The sequence below is a fragment of the Alosa sapidissima genome, chromosome 6 (assembly GCF_018492685.1).
Source record: "Alosa sapidissima isolate fAloSap1 chromosome 6, fAloSap1.pri, whole genome shotgun sequence".
NCBI classification, from domain to species: domain Eukaryota; kingdom Metazoa; phylum Chordata; class Actinopteri; order Clupeiformes; family Clupeidae; genus Alosa; species Alosa sapidissima.
The window spans coordinates 29,172,345-29,185,204 of record NC_055962.1 but is presented as its reverse complement, the minus strand read 5'-3'; the positions used below and the strand labels follow the sequence as shown (position 1 = coordinate 29,185,204).

The 12,860-nt window shown below is 42.0% G+C and overlaps 1 protein-coding gene, 1 long non-coding RNA gene and 1 pseudogene across 6 annotated transcripts in view; 1 reads left to right on the top strand and 2 right to left on the bottom strand.

Annotated features, from left to right (window-relative positions):
- The window catches only part of susd6 (sushi domain containing 6), a 28,177-nt gene extending 21,165 nt beyond the window's left edge, over positions 1-7,012 (bottom strand). For both annotated transcript variants that reach the window (XM_042094193.1, XM_042094194.1), the window contains exons 1-2: positions 6,875-7,012; positions 195-359 (exon numbers count right to left, since the gene is read on the bottom strand). In XM_042094193.1, coding sequence (XP_041950127.1) covers positions 195-309 — 115 coding nt within the window. In that variant the 5' untranslated portion in view covers positions 310-359; positions 6,875-7,012. The remainder of the gene's footprint in view (positions 1-194; positions 360-6,874) is intronic.
- A 73-nt stretch (positions 7,013-7,085) lies between these two features.
- LOC121710966 lies at positions 7,086-12,423 on the top strand (annotated as a pseudogene).
- On the bottom strand, positions 8,838-11,381 carry LOC121710967. 4 transcript variants are annotated; one of them, XR_006032197.1, is made up of 5 exons: positions 10,884-11,381; positions 10,140-10,254; positions 9,896-10,028; positions 9,597-9,651; positions 8,838-9,490 (listed from the first exon to the last, which is right to left on the bottom strand). It is a non-coding gene; the product is annotated as an uncharacterized LOC121710967 (long non-coding RNA). The 4 variants fall into 4 exon arrangements; XR_006032198.1 differs by having other exon boundaries at positions 8,841-9,490; positions 9,896-9,996; XR_006032195.1 differs by having other exon boundaries at positions 8,845-9,490; positions 9,597-10,028.
- Positions 12,424-12,860: the final 437 nt, after the last annotated feature.

Here is a 12,860-nt window from a genome sequence, read left to right as displayed (position 1 = left end):
CTGTGTGTGTGTGTGTGTGTGCGCGGCATTTGTCTGTGTGTGGCATTTGTTTGGGAGTAGCTGTTTACTCATATATTTCTGTGTGTGTGTGTGTGTGTGTGTGTGTGTGTGTGTGTGTGTGTGTGTGTGTGTGTGTGTGTGTGTGTGCATTAGCAGCCATATCTGGCAGAGGAGGAGTCTGTGGCAGCTCTTACCTGACGCGTGGGCCCTGGTGAGTGTGGCCAGCAGTAGCACGACGGGCACTGCCAGCCTGGGCGAGACTGAGCGCGGGGCCAGAGGGCTGGGCACTGCCACCATGCCGCCACTCATCTTCCACACGCCTGCCAAGCAGTGGAGGTGCGGGTCCACTCTGGCTCAACCTGTGTATGGAGGGCAGGGGAGGGGAGGGGAGGCCACCCAGTCAGTTGTGATGAAGGACATTTAAAGACACACTAATGAATGGACCCATGTGATTAGCATTAAAAAAAAGTGAACGCTGTTTAGCTACATTACGTGCCTGTGTACATCAAAAAAAGCAAAAAAAGAACATTTCGTTTCCATGAAATTGGCAGACGGCTTTAATGTATGGTTGAGAAAATCCCAGATCTCAAAAGCACTGCTGATTCTGAGAGAAGTTCATTCAACACAGGGTGACTCGAGGGGAAAACTGCTTTAGTGGGAAATGAAATGTCCTTTTGCCAAGAACAACTAGGGAGGGGAGAGGACACTGACACATGGTGATGTTTATGATGAGACATCTTATGATGAAACATGTTTAAACAACACACACGCACACTCAGAGAGCAGGGGAGAGAGAGAGAGAGAGTCCTATGAGAAACCCTGTGATAATGCCAGATGTACTTTACTGAAAATGCAGGGAGGTACACTTAGGAGAATAGATTTTTGATTGATGCAATAAAAAAAAAAAAGAATGAAACGCTACTATTTTGCTAATGAGCTCCAGGTGTGGAGGTCAGACAGATTGAACAGCAGATCCGCTTTAATCCAGCAGCAGCATGAAGCAGGCAGTAAACGACACTGCTTTCCCCGCTCACGCCAGTTACGAACGGCTCAAAACAGAGGTATTACAGAGGTCATTTTTACTGCACACGGCAACTGGGGCTCTGCAAGTAGCAAACAGAAAAGACCACACTTTAGACTTAAAAATAAAAATCACACTGTGCGTGTGTGGCCACTTAAGCATGCATAAGTGATAAAAAGGGTGATGTGATTACCGTAGGAGTAATTTGTGAGCAGGAATGGAATGGCAAAGGGGCCTTGCCATAGCCTACCTGATGTAATAAGTGCTTAAGCCATCCCAACAGTGTGCAGCTATTTTTGGTGGCAATTTAAAAAACGTAGGTTTAGCCTTAACTGTTTTGTGAACAGATGAACAACAAATGCACCTTTGTTGGGGTCAGGTTTTAGCTCACCAGAACGGATGTGTTGTACTGTAGGATAGGGCCTAGTTGATGGTGTTTAGCAGATATCACAATGTATTATTCATCATTATTATCATGGAATGTATGCAAGAAGATGGCCAATGGTTGTGACCAAATGAACAATATGAAAAAGAATCAGGTTTGACTGGGAAAGCCCTAAGTCTTAAGACAAATGCCTCTAGACCACCAGCACTCATAATATGGACAAATCCACTCTCATTGCTGTCACATAGGATATGTGTATCAATAGCTTACATGAGCCATCACGTTGCCACTGGCAACAGAACACTGAGGTTCTGTGTCCGGCAGCACTACACTAATGTGGTGATGTTACACATTTCCCTCCCGGCTCAGCAGAGTGAAATGGCATTCAGGCGGCCGAAATCTGGTGTGCGTGTGTGTGTAATTCAGGAAGCTTGTATAAGCCGCCAGGCTTCCTGTTGTGAGTGAAAGGTGGAAAAAATATTGTTTATGCCATGTGCGCTACACCTCACGAGAGGTGTATTGAAGACTAACCTCCTGAGTGCAGTAAGTAGAACAGGGGTCAAGGAGGAGGGCCGGTGCACACATGGTGTAGTTACAGGTGACTATAAATGGTGACTGCATTTAACTCAGATTTTGGGCATGATTTGTGCCACTTCATTAAAGGGATATTCCACCATTTGGGGAAATGCACTCATTTTCCACCTCCCCTTGAGTCAAACATTTGAGTTTTACCTTTCCCCAGTTCATCCAGCCATTCTCTGAGTCTAACAGTAGCACTTTTAGCTCCAGCTCATTGAATCAGATTAGACCGTTAGCTTATAGCAGAGAGCAATGAGCAATGAGCTGGAGCTAAAAGTGCTACTGTTAGACTCAGAGAACGGCTGGATGAACTGGAGAAAGGTAAAACTCAATTGTTTAACTCGAGGGGAGGTGGAAAATGAGTGTAATTCCCCAAATGGTGGAGTGTCGCTTTAACGTGGGGAAATGACCCTCTCATCAGGCTTGTTTAACGTGGGGAAATGACCCTCTCATCAGGCTTGTTTAAGTCACCCGCTTTTTATATCTGTTCATTTTTGCAATGTAAGAAGGTAATACTTCTGACCCTTTTCCGTACTATATGATAGTAATCAACCGAACCTACCATGCAATATGTTTTGTCAAAAGAGTAGGATTAATCAATCCATGCAGTCACTGACATTGACAATATGTAAGGGATAATGTATAGAACGCCGGTCATTATTGGGAAAATAAGTCCCGACAGGGCGAACCGGTCTTGTTTCGCCCTGAAGGGACTTATTTTCCCATAATGACCGGCGTTCTATACATTATCCCGCTTATTATATGGCTACTTGCCAAAACGAGATAATAAACTCCCCACGATATGACTTTAGCCTACATAGCCTAGCCTATTTGTTACCGTTAATCGTGGCATTTGCTGAGAAACAAATAGTTCGCAACAACACACGCTGCTGAACTTGAATCAAACATTCTTTATCACACAGCTGATCAACCGTCTGCTTTCACGTTTGAATGAAATTCCAGTCCTTGCGTAGTGATATGAAAGACGTATCAGAAGCACAAAACCCGTTGCCATTGACAGCGGTAATTATATGTTTGCAGCGGTAATTACATTAATTTATTTGACCGTAGAACGTTGGGAAATCCCATTCAACTCAATGGAGCGTTCTACTAGCATTGTGAAGAGCCGTATAATAAATGCCCATAATAATTTAAAAGCACACATGTGTGGGAATTCATGGGAAATGAAATGTCCTATGCCCTTCTGAATAATAGACCTTTCCAGTCCCGCCTCCGTAACTTCCGTATCCATCCAACTTCCGGGCGTCGATCGTCTATGGGAAATAACATGGCGTTTCGAAATATCATACCGGTAAAACATCTGTAGGTAGCGAAGTAGAAAAAACTGGTGGGCATATTGGCCTACACACTTCTGCCATCTAGTTTCCACTGGATTTTTTGATTGTCGGTGCCGTTTAAGTAGTATATTATAGACTATACTACTTAAACGGCACCAAAAATAAAAAAAGATCCAGTGGAAACTAGATGGCAGAAGTGTGTAGGCCAATCTGCCCAGCAGCTTTTTCTACTTTGTCCCCTACAGAGTTTGACAGGTACGATCTTTCAAAACGCCATGTTATTTCCCATAGACATTTGACGACCGAAGGTTGGATGGATACGGAAGTTAGGAGGCGGGACTTATTCTGGATACTTATTTTGATACATACATGTTCTATATTTCAGTCTTGCACTTTAATTTAATGTTTATTGTCTATGGCTATGTCTATAGTATGTCTATGTCTGTATTTAAAGTATGTCTATGTCTGCATGGGAAAGTAAGAAACGAAATTTCAATTCTTTGTATGACCAGTGCATGTAAAGAAATTGACAATAAAAGCCGACTTGACTTGAGAGGTCTATGCTGTTAGATTAGCTAGGCTTATATGCACATATGCTGAAGTTCAAGGCAGTATTCTCTTCCCAACCCAAATATGCACAGGACAAGCTATTCAGGATTCTGGATTATTAGACCTATGACATTGGTAGGCCGTTGTCATATTTACATGAGACTGCTGACAGCAACTTCGCCCAGATAAATCTGGTGAAGAAGGAAGAAGCATATAGCTATTCTTGTTGCAAACCTTAACAGAGAAAGCCATCAGAAGATGCATGCTATTCCTGGCTAACAGGAAATTGTGTTGTTGCTTTATCCTCCCAGAGTATTCTTGTCTTTAGACAGGAGTTGCGAAAACCTTTTTTCCCCCAGACATCTATTAAGATTGCAGTCTGACAACAGCAGATTTGACAACTGAAGGTACTTTTTTGAATGGGGTACACAATACAATGCAGGCTTTGCCAAGATGTTAAGAGGCTAGAACATTTCAACTGATGGATCTAATGACAAAGCCCAAATCTGACAGTATATGCTCTCACTCTAAAAGTAATGAGTAGCTGTTAATCATGTCTACTTAAAGCAAACAATGCTAGATGACGATGAACCTACTAAGTGTCATGTTAGAATAGTTTCAGATTTGCTAACCTCCTGAGTTATCTATCTTCTACTAAGACCTTTGAACTTTGGGGGGCTTGAAATTTAGGCCATGTCAGCCTGATAAACTTCTTTTACTATGGTTTCCAAATAAAAGTCAAAAATTAAATTCAGGCAAACCTTTCAGAATGCCATTCATTTCTACCGATACCAGTAAAATGTATAGTAATTCCATGTGCATGCCAAGGTCAAAGTTTTTCGGTGGAAGAAAACATTGTTTTCTATAACCATCATAATAAATATACAGCCCTTTGCCATTGCATATACTCCACTACGCACTCAAGTCAACTAGCAGGTCAGTGTCATGAGTGACTAATTCATATAAAAATAACCACAATAATAGACTAAAATCTTTACACATGATGCTGCTTGACCATCTTCAACAGACATGCCTGTCTCTAGTCACCAAGGTATGGGGCATTGCAAAAATGTGTACGGATCAGACTTCAAGAGGCTGTGTTTTAAACCCAACTCATGTGTTGAAGAGAAACCAGTCCGACCAGAACAAAACCACATGCCCCAAACACACAAGACGTGGCATCAAAATGGTGGACAGAGTCCCTTCCAAGTCTGCGCCCCAAATCCAAAATCCCACATAATCTATGGGTGTGTTTCTTTTCCATTTTTAAAGAGAAGGCCAGGAAGACTTTCACTTCTAAGGCACAAAAGTGTTTTCAATGGCATGTGCCTGCTGCCAGGGACTCCCCAAAAGGGAAGAAGTGTGGTTGGTACGAGAGGGGGTTGTGTTTGAGAAGAGAGACAGGCTCAGTTTGGTAGTGATATTGAGTCCACCCACCAACATAGAACCATCTATAATAGCACCTTGACAAATACTTTTGGTTTCATTAAGTCATTACACAGATGTGATCTGCACCATGCACAAGAGAGAGCCTTTGTCATATAGCATTTAAGTTGGTTCAAAGGATCCCTCCACCCCCAACACAAGTTTTATGAGGAGTGAAAACACATGGAGGGATGTGCAAGCAGAGAACATCAGGGGGGTGAAAAGGACTTGACATAGGACACTGCTTTCAGTCAGAGTCAAAATAACAGGAACTTAACAGTTCGCAGTTCCCAATTTAGAAAGACCTGGACAGCTAGCCTAAATGTGGGGCATACGATGAATTAAATGGAGATATTATGGGATTTTGATCTCTTACAATAACTATTTACAAATTGCTTCTTAACGATGCACTCTCACCAGATAACATGAAACGATAGGCTTCACTAGTCTAGAGGCTACAGCTCTTCTGAATACTCATGGCGACTTGTAAAACCGTATGCATACAGCACATTTCTATTCAGAATGGAGGAGGATAATAGTTGCAGCAGTAACTAACATGAGAGGGGGAAAATCCTCCCATGGCATCTCCCGAGCCCGAGCAGAGTCGGTCACACGCTCCGACACGTGCGAAATGTACTGAGGGCGAAGCTACAAAACAAAGAGGGCTTGCGCGTATCATCCAATACATCCTGTTTCACAGCATAACACGGGCTCTATCACTATATCATATATGTCAAGTGTTTTTTTCCGGCCGATCAAAAAGCACACAATGGAAATTGTTTTGAATGTCAGCAAACTTCCAATGTTGCCAGCTGCCTACAGATTGAACCCTAACTTAGAGAAAACAACAAAAACGTTAGTACCGAATCAAGTCAGGCGTAACAGTTGTCACCATCCTAGCTAGTCTACAGGCTAACAATATGTTCATAGTTGCTTTAACACAATTTATCAGACCTCTTAGGAGAAAATTAATTGAAGTCGATTTAACGCGAACAAGGTTCAGGAACAGCAATAACGTTAGGATTCAGTACCATCGTCTAAAATGTATTCACCTCCACCCACAGCAGTTACAAAAACAGCAAGGTTACTTTGCTTCATATTTAAAAGGAAAATTGTCAAAACAAATGGCTACTACGGTGAGATTGGTCGCAACAATAGCAACATTGTGTTCTTTTCCCAAGCTACGAATTGTCAATGTCAATAGAAAGTTCAAAAATGTGTTAAATTGTTACTGTCCAACGTACTGGCAGAATGTTTTCTTTCAGATTGCTGGAAGCTCGATAAGTGAACGACTAAACGGTAATATTAATCCATTATTTTGCTACCAAACACCAACATTGGCCATAACGTTAACAGAGCTCAGAGCCTCACAATTGTCTAACGTTAATATAACGTTAACGTAACCCATTCCTTAACGTTACATATTCTGTTAACGTTAAGCTTGTGAGGATAATTCAATAGTATTCTATTCTGAGACAGATTCCCACAACACAGACTGAGTAAATTTGTCGGCTGTGTGGCGTAAACTCGGGCTAGCAAAAAGCAAGCAAAAGGCAACAAATGTAAACGTTAGCAGCTAGCCTATTAGCAAAACCTGCTACAATTCTCGATACATACCAGTTTAAAGGCTATGTAAAAGCCCTCCTCCCTTCTTTCACTTGTGGAACATGTAGTCAGTTGTCCAAGGGAGTGTTTCGAAATAAATAAATGTAAAATCCTGTCTCGGTAAAATGGTCACGTTGCTGGTTCCTTGAGGTATCTTTCGTCCTTTACCCTCTCCCTTGCTCGGACAGGATTATTTGCTGAGCTTGTTAGCGAGGCAACGTTGATGAGGGACTACAGGGAACTCCACCAGCTGCCTCGCTCTGATATCGTTTCCATGGGAACTATGGTCGGTAGGTGAGTGCAAAGCTCTGGGTGAGGTTGGTGGTTGTTGGTGGAGGAGGGGTTTGTGTTTCCCGTAACATAACAAAAATAACTAGATAGAGTCTGTCAGGTATGTGATGTATCTCCGAGATTAATGTAGGCTACTAACGTTGCAGTAAAATACTTTTCTATCTCGTCTACTGGAGGGCTTTTTGGACTAGGCCTATGTCCCGTTATTTAACAGATTGATCGATTTTGAGGACTTTATCTGCTGGCTGCTGCTGTAGGCTTAGGTCTAATAGGCTTCTGTGATCTGTGAATGAATTTAATTGTAGGCCCAGATAGGTGTCTGTAGTCTATTGTTGGCTAGCTAGGTGGCGCTATAGCAGGTTATTTATTTTGTCGACCGAGAGGAATTCACTTCAGATGAAGTTTGGATGCCTAGGAATTCAAGTTTCTTGTATGTTGTCCAAGCGGTTTTTAACATGTCTTTACATTCACCAGTGTTAAAAGTTCTGCCTGTGCAGTTTTTTTGACCAGCCTATTCATTTTAAACTAAAGTCACTGGTCTTATGCCGAAACAGACTGTGGAGCTGCATTCCCAATTTACCGACGACAAAGGCATCATCTTCTAAGCTTGGGCCATCTACAGCGCAGACATAGGAGAGATCGACCTGGAAACATGCCCATCCATAGGTGGTAGCTTTAAAGGCACTCAGGCGATGGGACTGTTTACGTCGATGAGATCTGTTGTGCCTCATCATAAGCTAAGAAGGATGCTCTGGGGAGATTGGCCCTTGTAATGTTAATTGACGTGTGTATGTCGCTTCCAAAGCATCAGACAAATGAATTAAAACGAATAAGCAAAAAGTGTCATCAATGTCAGGCTCTCTCATTGAATATGAAATAACTAGAAATAGATCCATGGTTAGAAGTTTCATTTGTGATCAGAAGTTATAGGGATATGGTAGGCTATCCTAGCCTAAAATGCCACGAGTAATTCACAGAAAGTTTGAACAGATTATAGGACTCAATGAAATGAAAACTCTGCCTTTGATGCAAAATCACTAAATTTGGCTGTAATACAGTGCTCTAAGGAATAATTTACCATTCAATGTATTTGCTTTCATAGGACCTGGACCATTCCCTGGTATTTTGGATGTGTATATTTTTGGTGGTGGCTTGAATGAGCTCCGAGCAAGCTTGTTGGCAAATAAAGGGTTTGCGGTCATGGCATTGGCCTATTATGGCCATACCCAGATAGCAAAATTTGACCGGCCCACCTCTGGCCCACTACCTTGCCTCAGGGTTTTGTGAGTGTTGGCCCAGTTCTGGCTGGGCCTCCGGCCCAACAATGGCCCAATTACTGATAACTGACACAAAGAATTTCCTCTGGCCCAGATGTGGCCCACACACTGCAAAATGACTCTCATTGTTTCTGTTGGCCCAGGTCTGGCCCACACACTGTAAAATGACTCTTATTGGAACTGTTGGCCCAGGTGTGGCCCACACACTGTGAAATGACTCTTATTGTTTCTGTTGGCCCAGGTGTGGCCCACACACTGTGAAATGACTGTCATGCATTCTGTTGGCCCAGGTCTAGCCCACACACTATATAACTGAGTGTTGGCTGAGTGTCGGCTGGGCCTCTGGGCCTGTACTGGCCCACACACTATAAAACTGATCTGACTGAGTGTTGGCTGAGTGTCGGCTGGGCCTCTGGGCCTGTACTGGCCCACACACTATAAAACTGATCTGACTGAGTGTTGGCTGAATGTCGGCTGGGTCCCCGGGCCACATGTGGCCCATTAACTACCAAAAGTACTTGAAAATAAACACAAATCCAGAACTAGTAATTAAAAGCACAAGCTACTTTTATTAACAAGTTTGACAAACACAACCTTGCAAATAAAACAAACATTTAAAAATTATACAAGCTTTTACATATATACACTTTAGAAATTAAACAAGTTAAAATATACAATCTACTTTTATCTACAACAATCGACTTCTTTCATATACAAAAACACAAACAATTAAACATTTTAAAACTGTATAATGATTCAAAGAAATAAATGATTCTAAATTAACATTAAACATTTACAGAAATATTCTATCTCTCTCCCTCACTCACTCACTCTAAAAGAGTAATTCCATTGTCAGTAGTGGGATGTGAGTTAAGTGTTAAGTGCTTTAAATTCTGTATTTTTGTACCATGACCTACCCAGCTACATACATGCACACACACTCACTCTCAAAGTATTTTTCAATAGCAGCAACCTTTGCCACCTGCCTTCTCCTTCTGTTGCCGCTTCATTGTTGCCTCCACCAGTTTCAGCAGCACTAGCAGCCGGGGGTGTCTCCAAACTGCATTTAGGTATAAAAGAATATTATAAGATCATTATGAGGTCTAAAGCAAGATTTCAACATGTCATCTGTCAGAAGTTCTGTTTGTCCACTCAAATATACTTACAGATAGCCACCTCAGCTCTCTGTGGGGGTTGATCAAAGAGTTCTTTCCATCCATCCTTCAATTTGAGATGCATGGACAGCATGTCATTTCAAAAGAAAAGAAAAAAAATCATTAAACTATGTATCCTTTACTGTCTGACAAAATATTACTAAAGCCCAGTCTTGCCATTCTGCAGCTGTCTTGGTAACACCTCCCTGGTAGTTATTTTGGGCAACATTGACATTGTGTGATTGTTAAATGCTGATATATTACCAATGACAATCACCAAGAGCAAGACATATTTGTCAACACATACAGACCTGAAGCACTTGTGGACTTCCTTCACAAGAACCTTGTGGGTGCTCCAGTTGGTTGGCCATGTTTTCAACAGCGCATGTTTCCTGCCCACTCCTGTTCTTTGCTGACAAAATGGATGAGGCAAACCAAAAGCATCTAAAAATGACACATCACAAAACACAGGCCTAGATGAAAGCTGATTCCTATGATTTGGCTCATCTAAACAAAAACGTATTACTTATTCTATTAAATCAATGTACAACTTACCAAGAGCTCTTCAGGTCTCCTGTTTTTCCAACACAAGAAATGGTTCACACATGTATACACGGGTAGCCTTCAGTGCAGGCAGGTCTCTGTGTGGCCTGGATTCTGAGGTGTAGGCCTACATTTAAAAAAAGTCACAGTAACGTTAGGTTAATGGAAGTATATGTGCTCAAAATGATTACATGATCATAAAACAACCCCTCAGTACAAAATACAGAACGACCTTAAAATACAGATTTTGATGAGCTTTACATGACCAGGACAGGACCCACCCTGCTACCATCTCTCTCTCTCTCTCTCTCTCTCTCTCTCTCACACACTCTCTTAAGGCATACAGTCTCAGTCCTGCCTGCCTAGTGCCTGAAGTTGGATAGATAACGATGAAATGCCCAATTACCAATCGCTATATTCTAAGTCATGCAATACTGGTTAACTGTTAAGCTATTTCTAAAATGATTAGATCACACTTTTCTTTGAAAACCACATAATTATGCAAGTATAGCTAACGTTACAGCACTGAACGTTTTTGACCACCAACACTGACGTTAAAGGTAGCAGCTAATTAGGCCAACAAAGTAGGCTAAGAAATCATAACGTATGTTACCGCTAGCTTCGTCATCGTCAAGGGGGTTAGATTGAAACACCCATTCTTGTTATGCTACTTGTTAAACTGTGTCTGCAATAATAAGCCTACGTACATTCATAATGATTTACATGCAATAACAGGTAAAGTTGCATGTTACTTACCACAGGCAGTGTCCAAAACGAGACAGTTTCGCGCCGTCCTGCTGGTTTCAAACTGAACAGTTGCTCTGCTCGTGGCTCTTCCACATGTAATGGGCCGACAGTCACTTTACAAAATTGGGCCATGTACGTTTAGCGTCCGGCTGTCGCTAAATGTTTCATTTTTGCCGCCAACAGCCTCGATACTGATCAGTGTTCGTTTCTGAAGTATCGGGCCACACACTGTATGAAATCCGTCTGCCGAGATTGATTCGAAAACTGGCAGTAGCCCATCAAACCCCAATCGGGCCAAATAAGACACTCAGTAATCAGCCCAACTACTGCGTGTCAGTGTCGGCCCATTCAAGGGGACAGTGCCTCAGCCGACCTGAAACTCCGCCGACAGTGGCAGCACTCAGCCAGGATCGGGCCGACTGTGTTTACTGTGCTTCAGCCGACTCGGACCTCAGCCGACACTGCCAGCACTCAGCCAGAATCGGGCCGACTATGCTTGCTATCTGGGTAAGGATTTGCCAGAAGCCCTAAATAAACTGGACTTGGAGTACTTTGAAAAGGCTGTGACATTGTTGCGGACACATCCCAAGGTAACCATGAAATAAAAAGATACATTTTGAAAGAAAACAGAAATCCATGGGTAATATTCTGAAAAAAAAAAAGTGATGCTGGGTTTAGATTTGTGAAATTGTGAGCTGGAAAAATTAAAGTAATGTCTCCATCTAGTGTTTCCTTCAGAGCATTACATGTAGATGTTATCCACTGAGTCATGACTGTAAGATGATTTATCTGTGTGTGAAATATTTCATATCTCAAATTATTTCATCAGGTAAAGGGTCCAGATATAGGCATTCTGTCAATCTCCAAAGGTGGGGAGTTAGCACTGGCAGTGTCAGCTTTCCTTCCTGGAGTCGCAGCAACTGTCTTCATCAATGGCTGTATATCGCCAACACCCAAATTCCTCTCCATTACAAAGATATGGTCATCCCTCCCACCAAATATGATGAAAGCAAGGCTGTTGACACAGGTTATGGATTTCTGGATGTAAGGGAAGTAACTGTAGATCCTATGATTGAGAACAACACCTCTGTGTTTCCCATTGAACAAGCCAGCTGCTACTTCATGTTTGTAGCCTCTGAAGATGACAAGAATTGGAACAGTGGTTTATTTGTTGAACAGGCTGCTCAGTGGCTTCGAGACCATGGGAAGGAGAACTTTGAGGTGATCAGGTACCACAAGGCGGGTCACTTCCTGGAGGTTCCGTACATGCCCCATTGCCCCATCACTTTCCACCCAGCAATAGGCGCTGTGGTGGCATTTGGAGGGGAACCCCAGGCTCATGCTGAGGCCCAGGTCGATCTATGGAAGAGGGTCCCGGAATTTTTCAAGAAGCATTTAAATAATGATCATTCCGACTTTAAAGCAATGCTGTAATGTGTGATTTAGTTCATCAATTATTGTTTTACTGAATGTTGTAGGGCTTCAGGGATAGGCTTGGTGGATTGCCATCGGCGTGAATGATATAAAGTTACAAATACTTACTGACAAAGTTAATGTTTTTACTGATATGCTGCACAATATTAAGTACCAAGTGTGTACTGCTTTCTACAGAGACTGGAGATGTTATCCACTGTGCAGTACTTCACAATGTCTGCTGATGCTGCAATGCTGGCTCAGTTAAAACTAACTATTTGAAGTCTATTTGAAATATTTACTAGAACATGCCAATTACCCATTTGCCGTCTAAAATACAGAATTATCTACAAATGGCACTTTAAATTTCTAAATGTTCATATAATTATTCATAAATTGTAAATAATTAAAAATGTAGAAATAATATTTAAATGTGAAAATGATTTGTACAAGTAATTGTCAATATTACAAATGTAGCCTACTACACTTACAAATCTATTCTACAGGAGGATTTGTAGGGTAGCTGTTTTAACTACTCCTTCAGAGTTGCTTCGGTGGCCTCCCCCAACAGTG